The 19,712-nt window shown below is 35.9% G+C and overlaps 1 protein-coding gene across 2 annotated transcripts in view; it reads right to left on the bottom strand.

Annotated features, from left to right (window-relative positions):
• FER (FER tyrosine kinase) overlaps positions 1–19,712 on the bottom strand; it is a 427,159-nt gene that overhangs the window by 281,632 nt on the left and 125,815 nt on the right. Inside the window, exon 1 of one of the 2 annotated variants that reach the window (XM_044917073.1) lies at positions 11,150–11,287. The exons of the other annotated variant lie outside the window; for it this stretch is intronic. Within the exon in view, the coding sequence (XP_044773008.1) occupies positions 11,150–11,287 (138 nt within the window). Of the gene's footprint in view, positions 1–11,149; positions 11,288–19,712 lie in introns of those variants that run through there. 2 annotated transcript variants of the gene reach the window in all.

Here is a 19,712-nt window from a genome sequence, read left to right as displayed (position 1 = left end):
CATAGAAGTAAGTATTATAATATACAAAGACATTCTACCTCTAAATTTCTACAGGCAAAATCAGAAAAATCTGTTTTAAAAAACAGTCATAACATTTTAGAGCTGGAAGATTCTAGAAAAATAATCTTGTTTCATCAGAAGCTCAGAGAGGTTTGTGATCCAACTCTGAGTTAGGTCAAAGCCAGGACTAGAATCAAGTGTTTCCATCTACATTATGAGCCCAGAAAGTCCTCTATTTATTGTACCTTTGTAGCAATTAAGCAGACATTTATTGACCAAAATTTAAACAACATTTCTTTTTGAGGGATTTGGGAAAGAGTACTTGAGAGGTATGAGATGAGGGGCTGGCAAAAGCTATTCCAGGAAGGCAAGATAGCATAGTGGTTAAGAGCAAAAATACGGTATCAGAGCTGAATTTAAATTTCAGCTGCTTGACCATATGACCTTGGGCAAATTCACTTAATATTTCTGGGGCTCATAGAGTAGCTAATAAAAACATATTTGAATGAACAGCCAAAAGAACTAGCTTCTCTCAAAGTTAAAGGTCTCACCCACAACCAAAGCTTTAACTTCTGAAAACTTTCTTGATGATTAAAGAGAAGACACACACTAACTGTAATAGACTGGGGCCCCCCAAAAGATATGTAAATGTGATCTTACTTGGAAAAAGCGATTTTGCAGACACAACTAAATTAAGAATCTCAAAGTGAGATCATCCTGGATTACCCAGGTGGGTCCTAAATCCATGACAAATATCCTTATAAAGAAGACTTAGAAGAGGAAAAAACACACAAGAGAAAGTGATGTGAGGTAGGAAACAGAGACCGGAGTGATGTGTCTATACACCAACACCCAGGATGGCCAGTGGCCACAAGAAGCTGGGAAGGAGGCATGGAATGGTTCTCACTCAGAGTCTCCAGAAGAAACCAATTCTGCAGACACCCTGACTTTGGACTTCTGGCCTCCAGAACTGTGAGAGAATAAATTTACATTGTTTTGAAGCCACCAAGTCTGTGGCAATTTGTTAGGCAACTAATACATAGCTGACAAAGAAACAACAGATATTTACTTTGTAAGGTAATCATCAGCTACTCTAAACAAACCAAAAATAAAAATGACCCTTAATCAGGGAAACTGGTCAAAAATTGCATTATTCTTATAAACTCTCATACAGTAAGATTAAAATGTGCATATATGCACTTTTTTCTCTTTCATTTCCCACTGCAGATTTTAGAAACATCTCCGATTAGAACAACACCATGCCCCAAAATCTGTCAGAGGTATCACTGCAGTCCCAAAGACAGTTTTTCTCAGCAGGAGCCCTAATAATTCCAGAAACTATACAGCAATATTCGCAGCTCAGTGTTACTGAGGTCCCAAGATTTTCTCTCTCTGGGTTTTCATTCACCTACAGTGCAGTAGCGAAACGCTAACTTTTTCATTTGCTTTGCTAGCATCTACTTTCACACTAATTAGCACATGTGGTTTGAAGTTCCTTTTGATATTTTGGGGCCCAATTTTGTTTCTGATAATAAGGTGCCAGCAAATAAAGAAGAAATTTCAAAGTCAACTAACTCCCAGGACAAAAAATAAGTTGACCAATAAAAGTTTATGCAGATAGGCATATATTAAAAAGATCAACAGTGAAAATAAGTATAAAAATTACTGGACTATAGTCTTTATTCTATCACATTTTTCCCCAAAAGCAGTTATATAACAAAACTATTTCATATAGAATCAGTGGCACAAGGAACCTTCTGAGCTAAGAGATTTTCTATTTCAACCTTTTCACTTTCTAAGAAATGAGAAAATGGAGGTCAGAGGAGGTGAAATGACTTGCCCCATGACACACATATGATGACAAAGCTACCTCTTCCCTTACTGTCCTTTCCACTATAATGCATTGCCTACATTTCCTCCAGAAAGTCATCCAAATGCAGGGTATTGGTCAGTCATTCAAAAATTTAAGGTGTGGGGGGGGGTGGTAAGTACACTAAAGCGGAATTTTTACACTGCAACAGTTACTACATTCAAATTTATGACATTAAGTATAAAACTGTGGTTCATTTACACCTAAAAAATGATGCATTATTTTCAATACCACATCTCAAGAAATATAATAAAAACAGAAATGGAGCAGTACTACTTAATTAATAGTAATTATAAGACTGAGGAATGCTGGTAATATGAAGACACATGCATGCACACACACAGAGCCATTACGGTGGAATGGTGAAAGGTCAGACATGATTGAAAATGACAAAATTTTAATGGCAGATAAAATGATCTATTTTTTATTAAAAATAAAACACTAAGATAGGGGAGAGGGGTTTGAATATAGACACAGGAAAGTCTGGATCCATATTTCAGAAATGCCTCATTCAGTGGCTTATAAATTTATTAAATCTCAAAGTAGTTCAGTGAAAAGCCAAATTATTTTTGTGTAAAATATTGTCCAACACATGAAGAAAAGTAAGACTAATTCCACTATTGCTAAGTTTTAAGGGCTATGTCAAAGAAGACAGACATAATATACCACTCTAATTCTCTGCTGAAACAAGAATATTGACCTTCTTAGGAAATGGCTTTAACACTGAGGGTAGCTAACATTTACTGAGCACTAACTGTGCTCTGTATGTACATGCATTGTTCTGTGGATTTAATTGTCTATACAGCAGGTCCTGTTATCCTCATTTTATATTAGAAAGCCAAAGTTTGGAGTGGGCAAATCTATAATGTAATCTAAATCAAATCATTTCTTCCCTTCCCTACACTGATTGGGCAGCAACAAGATAATTTATAGAACAAAAGAATTAATAACTGGAATTTTTAAAAATCAGCTTCACTGCTCTAAGAATTATACATTTTCAAGTCTACAAATTCTCGTGAGGCTTTAAAGGTATAAAAAAATCAAGTGGCTAATTATAGTATCTTAAAACTTGAGTAAAAATTCAGAATTTTTAAAAGAATGATTTACCTTGGAACTAAATTAGCATTAATGAGATGTCTCATTTGGCTATATCTTTAAAAAAGGGTTACCCTCACAAAATAAATTATGCATTCCTTTCTTCTTATAGAGTTCAAAATGAATGTAATTTGCCTTTATCTTGCTGAGTTAAGGCTATAAGACTCAGTTTTGGAATTTCTTCCATCCATATTTTGTACTTTTTTTTCCAGATTCCTCCCTTGGTGTTAAAATATGGGTTATTACAGAGTGCCTGGGTAGCTCAGTCGGTTAAGCGTCTCCCTTCAGCTCAGGTCATGATCCCAGGGTCCCTACATAGTGCCCCACGTTGGGCTCCCTGCTCAATGAAGAGCCTGTTTCTCTCTCTACCCCTCCCTCCTGCTCTGCTCTCTCTTGCTATCTCTTTCTCTCTCAAATAAAGTCTTAACTAAAATATGGGTTATTACTTCTGCTACCGATGATGCCTGACTCCACTCCACCTACGCCACGTCTGCACCTGCTATCTACCATTTGCTGTTTCTAATCTATGGTACTTTCAGAAATCATGAAAGTAAGTTTATTAGAACTGTTTCTAAATATGAGCAAAAAGTTATAAGATTCTTACTGAGTAAAGCATATGATCTCTATGATGTGAACTTAGTTACGTTCATCTGTGAAATCTCATTAAGATTACTCTGAGTGTATGTGATATGACCAGGTAACCCCTTAAAAGAGACTGGTCTCTTCCTGAAGGCAGAGATTCAAAGAATGAGAGAGATTCAGTGTGAGGATGTTGACTGGAGGAAGCTACGTAGCCAGGTATTTTGGTGGCCTCTGAAAGCTACAAGTGGTCCCCAGCTGACAGCCAGCAACAAAATGAGGACCTCAATCCTACAACTGCAAAGAATGAATTCTACCACAACCACATGAGCTTGAAGAAAACCCCAAGCTCCAAATGAAAACACAGCCCAGCCAACACCTTGACTTTAGTCTCACAAGACCCTGAGCAAAAAACTCAGATGCCATGACTGGATTTCTGACCCACAAAACTGCGAACCAATAAATGGGTCTTCTTTTAAGCCATAAAGTTTGTGGTAATTGGTTAAACAGCATAGAAAAACTAACAGAAGGTCTCCCAGCATTTGCCTCTTACTGACTGCTCCTTTCCTGAAATTCTTTTTTTTTTTTTTAAAGATTTTATTTATTTATTTGAGACAGAGAGAATGAAAGAGCCAGAGAGCACATGAGAGGGGGGAGGGTCAGAGGGAGAAGCAGGCTCCCTGCCGAGCAGGAAGCCCGATGCGGGACTCGATCCCAGGACTCCACGATCATGACCTGAGCCGAAGGCAGTCGCTTAACCAACTGAGCCACCCAGGCGCCCTCCTGAAATTCTTTATGAGGCATCTGTTCTCTTGGATCGCCTCTTTCCCTTCTCCTGTTACTCCCCAGTCTCCACTGTAAGCCTTACTTGCCCTACCCACCTGGTGTTCCCCAAGCTTCTGGCCTTAGCCTTTTCCTCACACTACAATATCTTCCTACATGATCCCTTTTATTTATTTATTTAGAGCAAATCTTTGTTGAACAACTACACTGTTCCAGACAGTAATCCAGGCTCTAGGGAGCTATCAGTGAGAAAGAAAAAAAAAAAAAACAGAAAAAATACCTGTTCCTGTGGAGTGTTCAGAGATGACTCCTTTCTCTATGACAACCAAGAAAGACTTGTCTCCTGTGTTCCAGACACAAATGGCCAGATGTTTTGCAGATTTCTCCACTGAAATCCCCAAAAGTCTCTTACAGTCACTTATTATTTTTGTTGAACTTTATATTTTACCCTATGCTTTCAAATGCATCTACACACACACATATCCCTGCTTCCCTCCCTCCCTCTCTTCAAGACATGGCTTGGATTCTCTCCAAGACCAACTTCTCTACCTATCCCACAATGCCCTTCCACTTCCTTTAAATTTCACTCCATTAATTTACTCCCATTATCCCCTTTCATCTGAACTTCCAACATTCTCCTCTCTACTGATTCTTCCTCTCTACTCATTCCTGTAAGCAAAGTCATCTTTGATTCTACAAATGAAATTCTGTAAGTGGAAGTCATCTGTAATTCTATATCTACTGATTCTGTGAGCAGTGAAATCTCCCATCCTTTTAAAACTAAGAAAGTTTTTGACCCTGTGCATCCTTCAAACTACCTTGTCATTACTCTCTTTTCCTGCTTATCCAAAATTCTCCTGAGTAGTGTACACTGTTTTCTGTTAATAATTGCAATTATGGGGCGCCTGGGTAGCTCAGTCAGCTACCCAGGTGAAGGTGTCCACCTTCAGCTCTGGTCATGATCCAGCCCCACGAGTCAGGCTCCCTGTTCAGCAGGGAGCCTCTTCTCCCTCTCCCTCTGCCTCTCCCCGCCTGCTCATGCTCTCTCTCTCTTTCTCTCTCTCTCTCGGGCTCAAATGAAAAAATAAAATCTTTAAAAAAAATTTTAAAAATAATTAAAATTATTTGGTGCATTTCTTTTGTATAAAGCAAACTACAAGGCAACATTCCTGCTTTATCATTTAATCCTTTAAAAACAATAAAAAATCGGGTGCCTATGTGGCTCAGTTGGTTAAGTGGCTGCCTTTGGCTCAGGTCATGATCCCAGAGTCCTGGGATCAAGCCCCACATTGCGCTCCCTGCTCTGCAGGGGGTCTGCTTCTCCCTCTCCTTCTGTGCTCTCTCTCCCTCAAGTAAATAAATAAATCTTTAAAAAAAAAATAAAAAATAATTATTATCCCCATGTTACAAATGGGAAAGCTCAAACTCAGAAAGGTGAAGTGACTTGTCTAAAGTCCCACATTCTGGACTTAAATACAAATATACCTTATTCTTAAATATTCTGAAACTGTTTCTTCAAGTGAAACCTCACTTCTTCACCCCACTCACAACCATATCCACTGCAATCTGATTACCACCCTTACCACTCCACAGAAACTATTCCCAATTGAAGTCACTAACAACCTCCTAAAAATTGCCAAAATCAAAGAAAGCTTTTCAGTCCTTATATTTCATATTTCTTCTCTTTCTTTTCTTTCTTTTTTTTTTTAAAGATTTTATTTATTTATTTGGCAGAGAGAGACACAGCGAGAGGGAGAACACAAGCAGGGGGAGTGGGAGAGGGAGAAGCAGACTTCCTGCAGAGCAGGGAGCCCGATGCGGGGCTCGATCCCAGGACCCTGGGATCATGACCTGAGCCAAAGGCAGACGCTTAACGACTGAGCCACCCAGGCACCCCTCATATTTCTTCTCTTTCTTTGTCCTCTCTCTAATTATACTGATCTCTCCTAAGTCTTAATCTCCAGCTTCAGAAGGACATACCAAACTGCCTGCCAGTCATGTCTGGGGGAAAGTTCAGGACACATCAAACTTAGCGCCCCGAACTGAAATCATTAGCTCCCATCTGCTCCTCCCACTTCAGTTACTTACTGAGCAGAACCAGTAGGATCTCAGTCACCCAAGTGTCTGGTAGCCATCCGCCACTCACACCTATGCCTTTCCCTCTCATTCACTCTGTAGTCATGTTATTCACTCTTTCCTGCTGTCTTAACCCCCTCAAAATCATACTCGCTTTTTTACCTTAGATTTAAAAATCTGTAATAATTTATAAAATAAAAACATTACCATCTAACCAAAACCTAGGCTAAGTTTATATGAACTATCAACTAATAGCAGAGTTTAAAGGCTTTATGCTTATAAGTATTATATATATATTTCAAAATGAATGATAGCATACATTTGTCATTAAGTAGAGAATTATAATTTTAAAATAATAGTTTGCCTACCATTTTTCATGACCATTCTTTAAAAAAAAAAAAACAGTTTACTACTAGATTTAGAGTATTCTTAACTTCGAGCTGAGGCCATATTCTGGAACAATTTTTAAATCAATCAAATTTTACTCTATTATTGTTCCTCTCATTACAGCCCCTCATAAGCAAGTTAAAGAATTTTCATTTCATGGTGGCCATCCACTCGTGGTACCACTCCTTTAGGAAACAAACAAACAAACACCCTATAATCTTTACAAGCTCAATTCCTTATGATGCTCAAGTGTCTTCTTCCTGTTAACTTAAATACAAAGGAAAAGCTAACCTTTCATTGGGTGAAATCATGCAGTAAATAAACCACGTCACCACGGATTTCTGGAATTCTAATAAACAGTATCTTGAATGGTGTCTAGATTCCAGCTGGAAACATTTGGTGATGATAGGAATTGACTTGCAAGATGTGGCTTTATCTAATAAAGTATTTGCCCTTGCTTCTGTCAGCACTTAGAGTGGATTAGCAATACCTTCTGGAACAGAACAATCTATTTTTGTGTGCTTCTTCAATGTAAGGTTTTTTTCTTGGCAAAGAGAAGCTTTAAGGCAGCCAATACTTTCTTGCTACCATAAACAAAACAGTCAGTTTTTACTAATTACTGCAGGATATATACTTTATAACATTATAAATATAGAAATACTTCACCTGCTGTGATGGAGTGAGAAGCCTAAAAAACATTTCATGCCCTTCCTCTTTCCCCAGTCCCCATAGAAGCACTAGAGTCTATATTCTGTGATGAATTTTCATCATACATTCAGTGTTCTCATACGTCTATAGACATGATGCTTCATCAGGATAAAGTTTATGTAAATAATATTTTTTAAATCCACAGAAGGGCATAACAAAAAGTAAACTATAAAGGCCTCAGTAATTATTTGGCTAAGTGATTAAATAGTCTGAAGTATTCACCTATCATCTATGTTTTTGTTTTATTTTAAAATTTTGAACATAATTTCTACCAATTCCACTCCCTTTCATTCTCTTTAAGAAAAGAGCAAAAAGAGGGACGCCTAGGTGGCTTAGTTGGTTAAGCATCTGCCTTCGGCTCAGGTCGTGATCCCAGCGTCCTGGGATCGAGTCCCGCATTGGGCTCCCTGCTCAGTGGGGAGCCTGCTTCTCCCTCTCCCTCTGCCTGCCACTCCCCCTGCTTGTGTTCTCTGTCAAATAAATAAATAAAATCTTAAAAAAAAAAAAGAAAGAAAAGAGCAAAAACAGTCTTAGTGTATATATATACTTTGAAGGGAGATGCCTTATAAAAATTATATCTTTCATAACTAGAATAAATCTTTTGTCTGAAATTAATTAGAAATTGAGCATATAAAGTAATAATCTAAAACCATACAATTAGCAAGAATAACCTGAAATAATGTACAATTACCTTACATTCTCTTAACATATAAAATAGCTCTTAAAATCCTTACAATCTTTTATTCATTCTTAGGAAAAAAGTTCTATGATAAATATCAAGAATGCATCAACCTAATTATTTTCAGAAATACTATTATCACATTACCAAACACTGAAATATGTATATAACCTTAAAACATCTGACATACTGTCAATTGGCAGGGCCAATTAGGCTTCCTAAGAATTTAACCAGAAACTAGGGAGCTGGGGGGAAGGAAAATCCCACACCTTCAAAATACAGAAATTTACTAAAGGCAAAATGCCAAGGCCAGATTTTTAAATACTATAATCTATCATTATGTCTAGTGATGCACTAAAATTCCTCTACCTTAAAAAACAGTGCTACAACAAGCTCTTGTGGTCCAGTACCTTCTAAAACATACAAACAAACAAATAAGCAACAACAATGGAAACAGCAGTACTATGCTGACTGATATTTTCCTGTATTCACTAAAATTTTGCTTATTCTTTCAGCCAGGATTAAATTCAGTTATGTGCGGCAGAAATATGTCTAAAATTAACCTACCTGTATAAGTCTGAAAAATAAGCAGTCCAGAGCTGATGCCAGTTACTCAAGAGGGACAAGGGCCAAAGAGCTTTCTTCCATCCTTACAAAAGGCCTCTTGACCTAAACTTGCTTATCAGCTACTATCCGTCAATCAATACTATATTAGATTGATGAACATAGAAACTAAGGTTTGGGATGGGTGTTCCACATGAATGATCAAGTCATCCCAAATGGCTCAGGGTATAAAAAGAGAGAGTAAGCCAGAGAACTTATTCTTTGATAAACGAAGGGGAATGAACAGAAGTATGAAAGAGTTCATCAGTGAGGAGTAAACCAAACTTCACAAGCCTTGAAAACACAGAGGCTTTCACATTAGGGTGAAAGAGTAATAAAGGAGCATTAAGAACCACTTCTCAATGCCAAGTTACACGGAATATGGGACAATGAGGAATCTCCTCTTGAGAAGGAAGTTTGCTTACTAGAATAAGATTCCAGAGGGCACAGTAAAAAATGTGGAGAAGATGGAGAGCTTATGAGGATGCTTTAGGGAAGTGAAAAAACAGTAAAGAATGGATCTGCCATAGACAATACAGAATTAGTATTACATTAATAAGACTACTTGAAGAAGGGAACAGATGGCTAACAAAAGCAGCACAGTTGGGGTGGGGGAGGTGAAAGTTCACCAAGGGAAGACAAACTAGCCCTGGACAAGGTCCCAGTTCCAGGGGAATCCGAGTTTCTGGTAAAATGGAAGGCTCCTGCCTAAAAAAAGCCTTCATGAGTCAGTATGCATCCTGTGGTCATAAGGATTCACTGGAAACACCATTAAAGAATATCAGAGAGTAAAAACCAAAGATGTCAGATCATCCCTATGAAAGATTAGTGACTCCTTAAGAATTGAAAACCCTCCTTTGAACAATTCAGGTATGAAATCACCACATAAGCTATTACATGTGAATCTGAATATGTGTATGTCTGACTGAGTGTAGTAACACCTGACTAAGCAGACTGACAATAAATGCTTAAATGTTTAAAAGTATATTTAGAGATTTATCATAGGTAATCACATTATATTTAGGTCAATAGCTAATAACCAAAGATAAATCATCAGAGTCATGGGTGGATACAAAAGAAAAGAAAAATGAATAAAAACTGAGAATAAAAATGATTTCAAAAACAATAAAGAGCGTAACATTGTTTCTGAACAAATAATGAGATATACAAAAAATAAAAATATAAATACAGAAAAATATCAAGTAAGGGTCATAAAAATATATATCAGGAAACAAAGGGTAAAGAGGAAGCAAAACATTCCTTCACAGCTACAGAAAATTAGAGTTGTACGAGTCACTAGCAAGTTGTGTGAGTCACTAATTATCTTGGGCTTCAGAGACATTATTATATATAAAATGATAGATTGGTCAGGATGACACCAATGGATTCTACATCCTCTAATATTTTTATGACTCCATAAATCAAGATAACACAAAACTTACAAGTGTAAGAAATGATTCTTCTATTTATGAATAGTACTTACTGAATGACGGCAGGACACTAATATTTATAGCACCTTAAATGTGGAATTTGGTGACATTAAAACAGGAATTATATATCTACTACAACTCTCAATAAATATAAGAAAAAAACATATGAAGGTATATAATCATTGAATATTCTTCTGACATTTTCCATTCTTATTTGAAGGCCAGAATTTGTTTTTCCTAACATAGTGAATATGGAAGAATGACAGCCTAAAATATAGGGACGTTAATTAAGGGACTTGGAGGATGCAGGCAATTAAGTTTAAACTGCAAAATAATTTATAAATATAATTCTTTACTAACACAACAGATTTAAGATAGGACTCCGTTCCTATTATTCATAGAAATTATGTTATCCATTAAAATATTAAGAAATTAGTGTGTTCCAGGTTACTAAATTAAACCATAAGAATTGATTATAAAATTAGTATCGAACTATATAGTTATATATCACAGTGAAAAGCTTTATCTTGTACTGTCACCAATTATTTAACACCTAACAAGAAACAAATATTATTATTTTCCTTTCCTCATAGAAATTGAAAATATGAAGGTAAAATTGGGCTTACCAACTGATAAAAAAACTGAAATTTGGAAAACAAAAATCTTAATACCATCCCACATTTTGGCATAGTAGAAAGCACATATTTTTCACAAATCTGAGCAGTGAATTAAAAAAAATAAATAGAAACGGAAAACAAGCCATTTTCGTTTTTTAATGGGTTCGTTTGGCATCTGAGTGATAGTATTCCCTCAAAAGAGTTTTGTTTACTAGCATATTCAGAAGTCAGGCAAGAAAAATTATTCTTCCCATTTGAAGAGGCAGCATAAAGTAGATGCTGTGCTTGGCTAAAGTAGGCCTGAGCCAGCCTTCCGCCTTACCTGATCTTTTTTGACTTCTGAGGTAGAAGAAGAGGCAGCCTCAAACCTGTGCCTTAAAGCACAAGTTTTACAGGACTGGGAGTCACACCCAGGCTCCAGCCTACACTCACAATACAAACATCTATTTTTCTTCTCCATCTCAAATCTTAGCCAAGAGCTGGTGACGGTGGGCCTACAGAAATCAATTTGTCCACAGACCTTCCTGTCTGAGCCAAATGCAAGATAGAAGAGGCACAGATCTGGATCTCCGATTTGATACTATCTCCCCCTGTTGGCATGGAAGTATTCCAGTCAGTTCTGGGTAAAAGGAATCAATACAACCAACAAGTGTTATTGTTTATCCAGCAATACTGAGAAAATCCTCATGCATTAAGTGATCTATTATTTAAGAAATAAATCTATTTTCTAACTGATTTTTTAAAATAAAATAACTTGTTTTCTTCCTATAGAACCTATAAAAGTCTTTCTGCTTCAGAAACTTGGATCTTGAGATCTCTGAGAATAAACCAAATTTTTAAGCACTTCTTGAAACAACACTGTGCAAACAGCTGTGCTATAAAGCTTTTATTAATCCAGTGCTTTTTAATTAATTTTACTAAGATCTAACTGTCCAGTGCTTTATAATTCCTATGATTCAAAAAGAAAGGAATTAAATTATGCACAAGTGATCTTTAAGGTCTCAATAAAAAAAAAATTAAAAATTTCCATGCAGCAAGAATTTTTGAGCTTAACAACATATAATGAGGTGACAGGGCTGGAGAAATAGTAGAATGTTTAGGATACTTAAAATCATAAATTTTCAATCTGAACATAAGGCTTCTATTTTGATACTCTGTTCTATAATAATTTTTTAACTGCTATGTAAATCCTTGCTTTATTCACTCATTTTTTAAAAAAGAAGGTACTGTGCAACCACTAGATGCCAGATACCATACCGAGATACTGGACAGAACATTCTTTAAAATGGACCAAGCTTTAAGGAACTTTATGAAAATAAATAAGAAAAATAGGAAAAGCAAGAGAAACCTACTACACAAAAGTCTGACTCAATAAAATTTTCCTGGGTTCACAATTCTGTCATAACATCTCCTCCTTTAAACCCTTAACCTCCCTTTCCAATTCAATGCAATTTTTAAAATAAGTAAAATTTACCTCTTTGTATAATCTCCTCTATTTTTCTATTTTAAATATATGCACATTTTGATTTTGTTGTCCATAACAATTCTTCTTTACATCAGGCCCATCAGGGAGAAGTCCTATTTTATATTCTGAGAATAATTTTTATAAAGTATTACATTTAATAAATAATAATAGACAGCATGGGATGGGGAGCTTCTTATGAGCCAGGCACTGTTCTAAACATTTTAAGTGGATTATCTCATTTAATCTCCTATAATAATCCTATGAGATAGGTTCTATTACAAGCCCTAGTTTACAGATGAAAAAACAGGCACAGAAAGCTTAAATGACTTGCCCAAGGTTACATGGTCAGTAAGTGGCTAACCTACAATTCAAGTCCAAGCAACTCTGCTCCAGAATTCATGCAATTAACCACAATACTATGTTACCTGGGCTGGGTCCCTGCTCCACCTCACCAAAAGTATTCTGTTGCCAAAAAGTCTCAAAGGATGTATTAGCAACTTATTTTGTTTTTCTGCAATAGGTTGATATACTCAAGAAACAATACATACTGATTCTCAATATTCTTTTGTTGGTCTCATTTTTTCCCCTAGATCATTTTAAACATAACAATTCATATTTTTATACCACAAATTTATTTTTATTTTCCTATCTTTATCTCTTATTTTCTGTTTGGTCTTATTTATTCTTTCAATATTCATTTAGCATTTACTAAGTACCTGGCATATAAATTCATAGCTCATAAAAACTGCAAAATTTAAATCTGGAAACAATCTTGGAGACAAAACAAAAACTTGGAGATAAAAACAAACTTGGAGATAAAACAAAAACAAAAAAACTAATGTTTACAGTCAAGGAATATAGAATCTAGAGTAGCTAGATTTCTTGCTTCTTGGTTGAGCCCACAGAAAAGCTAATTCAGGTATGTCTCCTATAATCATCTAATACCCATTGGTTTTGCTTTTCAGAACAACAAAATTTTGATGTCATCTAGATACCTCACTAGGTAGTCTTCCAGATCACTTATAAAGATAATAAACACAACAGATGTTGTATTAGTGTCCTAGGGCTGCTATAACGAAGTACCACAACCTGAGCAGCTTAAGACAACAGAAATTTATTTTCTCACAGATCTGGAGCTCAGTGTCTGAAATCAAAGTGTCGGCAGGGCCAAAACTTCTAGGGGAGGATCCTTCCTTCTACCTTATAGCTTCTGGTAGCCCCAGGCAATCCTTTGCTTATGATAGCATAACTCCAATCTCTGCCTCTGTCTTCACATGGCTGTATTCCCTGTATGTCAATCTCTCTTCTCTTCTTATTGGGACACCAATCATATTGGATTACAGCCTACTCCAATGACCTCATCTTAACTATCTTAACTTCATTACATCTAGAGACCCTATTTCCAAATAAGGTCATATTTATAGGTACTGAGTATAAGGATTTTAACATCTCTTTTTGCAGGATCCAATTCAACCCATAATGGATGTGATTATTAGTTGCTGAGGCACCTTGATCTTTACGCTTTTCCAGTTAAGTCCATATTTATTGATTCTTACCTTTTTGATTTCTGATTTTAAACCTTTTCTTGGGTCATGCTAAAAGCGTATTTACCATCCAATGGTGACTTACTATTTAGTAATCTTTGGTAAAAAACATTGTCAAAGTCTTTTCTAAAACCTAAGTTTATACCCTATTATCTTCATAGAAAAGAACTCTGAGAATCATCAGTCAGGCATGATTTCTTCCTTAAAAATGTTCTCTTTCCCCTAGGAGATTATTTTAATATTTGATGACTCTATTTGTATTATGGATTCTAAGAGCTGGCCCAGTACTCAAAAAATATTTATGGACTCTTTTCTATGTGCCAAGTACTGCACAAAGCTAAGGAAATAGCAGTAAACAAAATGAAAATAACTGTCTTCTTGGAGCTAGTTTGGGAAGCTGGCAGGGATTATAGGAAAAGAAAACAGATACTAAAAACATATACACATAAATAAATACATGATTAAATGAGTTACTACATATAAATACACATATTAAAGTATCTAATGCATAGAAATGCTTAGAAGAACCCTACTACATAGTAAATGTTAGCCAACAAAATAATAGGAGGAGGAGGAGGAGCCGTAAAGACACTAGCAGTAAGTGCTAGGTAAGAAGTGAAAAGGGACAACAGGATACATAATGACAGCAGGGGTACACAGATAATAAGAGAGCCCGTTATAGCTAGAGGAATCAGAGACACCTCAAAGGAATGATATTTGAGCTGAAGTGATGGAAAGAAGGCGGTCAGTCATATGAAAAACTGGTAAAAGAATATTGAAGAGAGGAAACAGAAACGCCTTGAGATGAGAAGAAGCTTGGCAAGTCAGGGGCAATCTGATCAGAAAGGCTAGAGTATGGGAGAAGAGGAGGGAGGCTTCACTGGGAGGAGACAGGCAGGGACAAGATCATGTAGTTTAGGCTGCAGTAAGAAACTTGAAATTCTATGTTAATTACATAGAGATGCCATGGGAGGGTCGTTAGCAGGAGACAGATAAGATCACATTGAGATCACTCCAGTTACCATACAGAAAATAAAATGTAGGAAGGGCAAGGTAGCAAGCAGATAGTATGACTGAAGTAGTCCAGGCTACAGTTATGGTGTCTTTTATTAGAATGATCACAGTGGAGATGCTGACACGAGGTGGGATGTGGGTTACATTTTGGAGGTGGCATCAAGAGAACTTGCTGATGGAGTGGAGGGGAGATTTGAGAAAAAGTGAACACAGAGGTATTTCCCAAGATTTTGGCTTGAGTAGCTGATTACAGGTGATACCATTTACTAAGAAGTGGAAAACTGTGAGAGTGGCAGATATGAGACTTTTGACAAGTTAAATTTGAGATTATCAGTCCAATTACTGAATGAAATGATCAAATTCTAAGCCAGCCTGTATATATGGAGTTTACTTTAGTGTCTTAGTCATGCACATGAACTGTCATCATGATATAACAAAGAACTCATTATGATACCAATAAGTAAGCATTATTTTTACATATTTAAGAACTATGATGCAGGGTGATGACTTTTGGTAGGCATGTTAAAAATAGAAAAAAATTCACATATAAATTTCAAAACTGTATGCAGTTAGTTTTATTTTTAAAATATAAGGTAAAAAATATCCTAATTTCAGAAATGTGGTTTCTCTGACACTGAGCTCCACCTGCTGGTAATTTCTTATCTTTAGGTCTGGTAATGTCTTATCTTGACGTATTATATTATGAAAAAGAATTAAACTATACTAAAGTGAAATATAGCCTCCAGCCTAAGTATACTGAAAAACCATACTTAGGAGATATCATGGTAACTTTTTCTTTCTTTATAGCTACCGTTTATTGGGTTTAGTTACATGCCAGGCACTGGGCTAATTTTTACAAACATCACCTCATTAATTTCCAAAATAATTCTGTGAGGTTTCTATGACCTGGCACATTTTACCAAGAATGAAATTGAGCTCAGAGAGGTAGTGCAACTTTGCCTACAGTGTCAGAAAATTTTGAGTTTGAATCCGCTACTCTGATTCTGATCAAATTCCTTAACCTCTTCAAGGTTCAATATTCTTATATGAAAGGTAGGAATACCACCTTCCCTGCAGGATTATGTGCCAGTAATAATATTTTATGTCTAGGATGCAGTCAGTCCCTTTCTTTTAGTAATTTTCCTTAAATGACATATTTAGAGGCAAATGTTAATGACCCAAATCAAGTGTATTTCAAAGAATGGTCTTTTGGGAAATTTTAAATTTTGAATTACAACAGATTTTTAAATTTTTTTAAATTTTAAAATTTTGTTTAGAAAACTACTCCATCCAGGGGCACATGGGTGGCTCAGCTGGTTAAGCAGCCAACTCTCGATTTCAGCTCAGGTCATGATCTCAGGATCCTGGGGTCAAGCCCCGTGTCCGGCTCCATGCTCAGGGGGAGGTCCGCCTAAGGATTCTCTCTCTCCCTCACCGTCTTCCTCTCCCCCATCTCGTGCTCATGAGCACGCATTCTCTCTCTCTCAAATAAATGCATAAATCTTAAAAAAAAAAAAAAGAACTACTCCCTCCAAAATGGAACATGTTTCATACAATAGTTGGATTTACAGCACTCGTTAACCATTTATCTGCACAATCTATACGAGTGACCACACCTAAACCCAACAAAAAAAAATCTACAAACTGAAATTAAGAACAACAAGGTAGAAAACTGAGTATAGTACATCATAGAAATTGCAAGCAAAAGTTGAAGTTTAACACCAACTTCTCTTTAATCATCAATAATAGTTTTTAAAATCATAACAAGGAAGAAGTTTTGAATGGGCAGTTATGCTTTCACACACATATGCAAGTTATTTTAATATATAAAATATTTCCAATAATTTTCAAAGAAAAAACAGGCCTTCCATTTTTTTTAAAAAAATCAGCAAATAAATTCACTAATAAATTCTTCTCACGGATCCACCTTCAAACAAGTATAGAATACCTGCAATTGAGAACCCTTCCCAGGGAATATATTTATCCACTGTATATCCAAACTGAAGCTAAGAAAAAGAGTACTAAGAGAAGTTAAAAGCATATGCTATTCTAAGCCTAGATTATATTCTTCGATAAAACCAGTTTATAGACAGCTGCATTCTCAGATCCCCTCAGAACTGATTTTGGTGTTATGGTCTCCACTCCACTGAGGGATTCTAGGTTCTGCAAGAGATGGCCTTATCAATCTCCTTCCTGCACTAACTGTAGTGATATTGTCAAGGGCACTGTCACTGCAGAAGTCAGGGTTAAAGCCTCCAGTAAGAAATTCTATTAGAGCTAAATGCAATGAAAAGCTTTGCTTCCCCTGCAATGTGACATGCTTTCTTTTATTTAATAGTAAGTGTTATATGACTTTATCTCCTTTTTTATTTTGGCCTTTGGGAAGCTTAGAGACAAAATAACAGCTCTAGTGTAGTAACTATACATGCTTTGATCTATATAGTTTTCCCCCAGTCTTGATAACCTGTTACAACCCTATTTTTCCTGGTCCTGATTTTAGTTTCTTTTCTATTTTGCTGAAACTTGTTAGCATTAGCTACCTCAAATACTCAGGGGACTAAGACAGAAAATGAATGAATGAATGAATGAACACAAGCATATAAACAAGAATATATAAATCTATATAAAAAGCCTTGCAACATGCATTTTACACATTGCCAGAGCTAACAGACTTTTCTCCTAACAATTTAAGACAAAAAGCCTGATTACCTATAGTGATTACCTATATATGACGACATCATGTCCCCTGCCATCTTCAGTCCCCTAGACATGGTCATTATACTGGGCTGCCTTTCTTAGAAATGATACAGCTGAACCTTAAAGCATCAGCATTTTTTCACTTCCTGCCAGTCAGATGAAGGATTCTAAGGAAAGCTGGAAGGACACAAGAAGATTCCCTTGTGTTCTTTGGTTTTTATCATTTGAATCCCAAATCACATTGTATAGCTGCTAAGCAAGAGGTTAAAGCTGTCCCTGACTTTGACTTCGGGAGATGGCAAAGAGGCAACATCCCTAAAGATCACCGGAGAAGCCTATCAGAAATGACAGACAGAAGTTAAATTGAGCTTTCAAATTCCTAGGGAGAGTAAAAGACCAGTGTGTTCCTCAGTATGTCTACTCCATGTTGGTTTTACTTCTCATATACCAAGTATCTTAAGTATCTGCACAATTTACTACATCACCTTAAAAGCGTGGTATATCTTTCAAAATAAAAATAGTTATGATTTCATTCCCTAGCACTATTTTTGAAATTATAATAAGGAACCACCAAATTAAAGTGAGACCTCTAAACTGTATGCTCTCATAAGATGCTAGGAAGTGCATAGGTATTAACTTCTCTTGGTGAGCTAAAGAGCTCGTGAAAATTCAGATTCAACATGTTTGTAGAGCATATCTACACCATTAGATAGTCTCTGAAATTAAAAAAAAAAAAGAAACCCCATGGATTTTCATTATTATCAAAAGAGGCTGGCAAAGAGCCTTTCTAATTTAAACACATTTTTAATAAACTAAGACAATTATACAAATAAAAGATGACATAAAATATTCATTGTATCATACTAAAAAACACTACCTGATCAAAATGTAGAATCCCATGTTCAATTAATTTTTATTAGTTTTAAGTTCCAAAATTAAATCCTTGAAAACATGATCAAATATGATATGAAATTGATTATGGTTACAGAAAAAGTCTATATAATTCTATTATGCACAAAGGGTGGACAAAAAGGAATCTCAGTAAGAGTTTTCATGGTGATTTGAATTTCATCTATGTCATCTAATCATGAGTGAACATGACAGAGTTATCTAGCAATTTTCTTTTCTAATAATACACCTGCACTGGAGACTAATAAATGGCAAAGACTATGAATATCTTATAAGTAATAAAACTGAAAAAGGCTCACTATATCAAAAAATACAGATACCTATAATAATTAAACACTGCTAACATAAGCTCTATCTGAATAACAGTGACATAATTAATAGCAAGTTGAAGTTACTGTCTGTATAATGAAAGTCTATACTCATCCATACCTCCTACCCTCAAATGCTATAATAAATTATGGTATTTCAGGATTTCTGTTTGGAGGGACTACATTATTAAAATAAATATCAAAATGCTCCACTTTAATATTTTCTTATTAAATACCACCCAAAAACCATTTGGTAGTCAATAATTTCATGTTAATCAAATAACTACACAGGAACAAATTTTCTTAAAATATTATAATTTGGGGGGTACCTGGGTGGCTCAGTCAGTTAAGCATCTGCCTTCAGCTCAGGTCATGATTCCAGGGTCCTGGGATCGAGCCCCAAGTCAGGCTCCCTGCTCAGCAGGTAGTCTGCTTCTCTCTCTCTCTCAAATAAATAAAATTTTTTTAAAAAAATTATAATTTGTCTCTTGACCTAAAACTTGAAAATACGAGAATGAGTTTTACTAAGTATCTGAACCACAAATTGTATCCCTTGATAGGTACTACTGAACTATTTAAAGCAAAAATTTTGACACCCCTAAGTTAGCTAGGTTCAATAATATTTTTATTTTATTTTAAATTCATGTGCTCTCCTCTGCCATCTCCTTTTTCCTAGCCCCTTTCTCTTTCGACTATGACCTACTTCTTATTTCTGTATTTTCTGTTGTCTCTCCTATTCTTTATCGTTCATCTTCTTCACCTCTATGTATCTTTTTCCCCTCATCTGTTTGTTGTTCCTGTTCTCCTCTTACCAGATCTCTCTTTTTTCCTTTCTTGATTCTTCCTTAACGGACTTAGAGACAAAGGATGGGGAGAAAGAAAGTTCCCTCCAAAAGCAAATTTTAATTAGAAGAGCCTGATTTATCCCCTAGTCAAAACCACAAAACA

This window comes from Neomonachus schauinslandi, chromosome 7 (assembly GCF_002201575.2).
Source record: "Neomonachus schauinslandi chromosome 7, ASM220157v2, whole genome shotgun sequence".
In the NCBI taxonomy this organism is placed as follows: Eukaryota; Metazoa; Chordata; class Mammalia; order Carnivora; family Phocidae; genus Neomonachus; species Neomonachus schauinslandi.
Note: the sequence above shows the minus strand (reverse complement) of the source record. Positions and strands in the feature narration are given on the sequence as shown.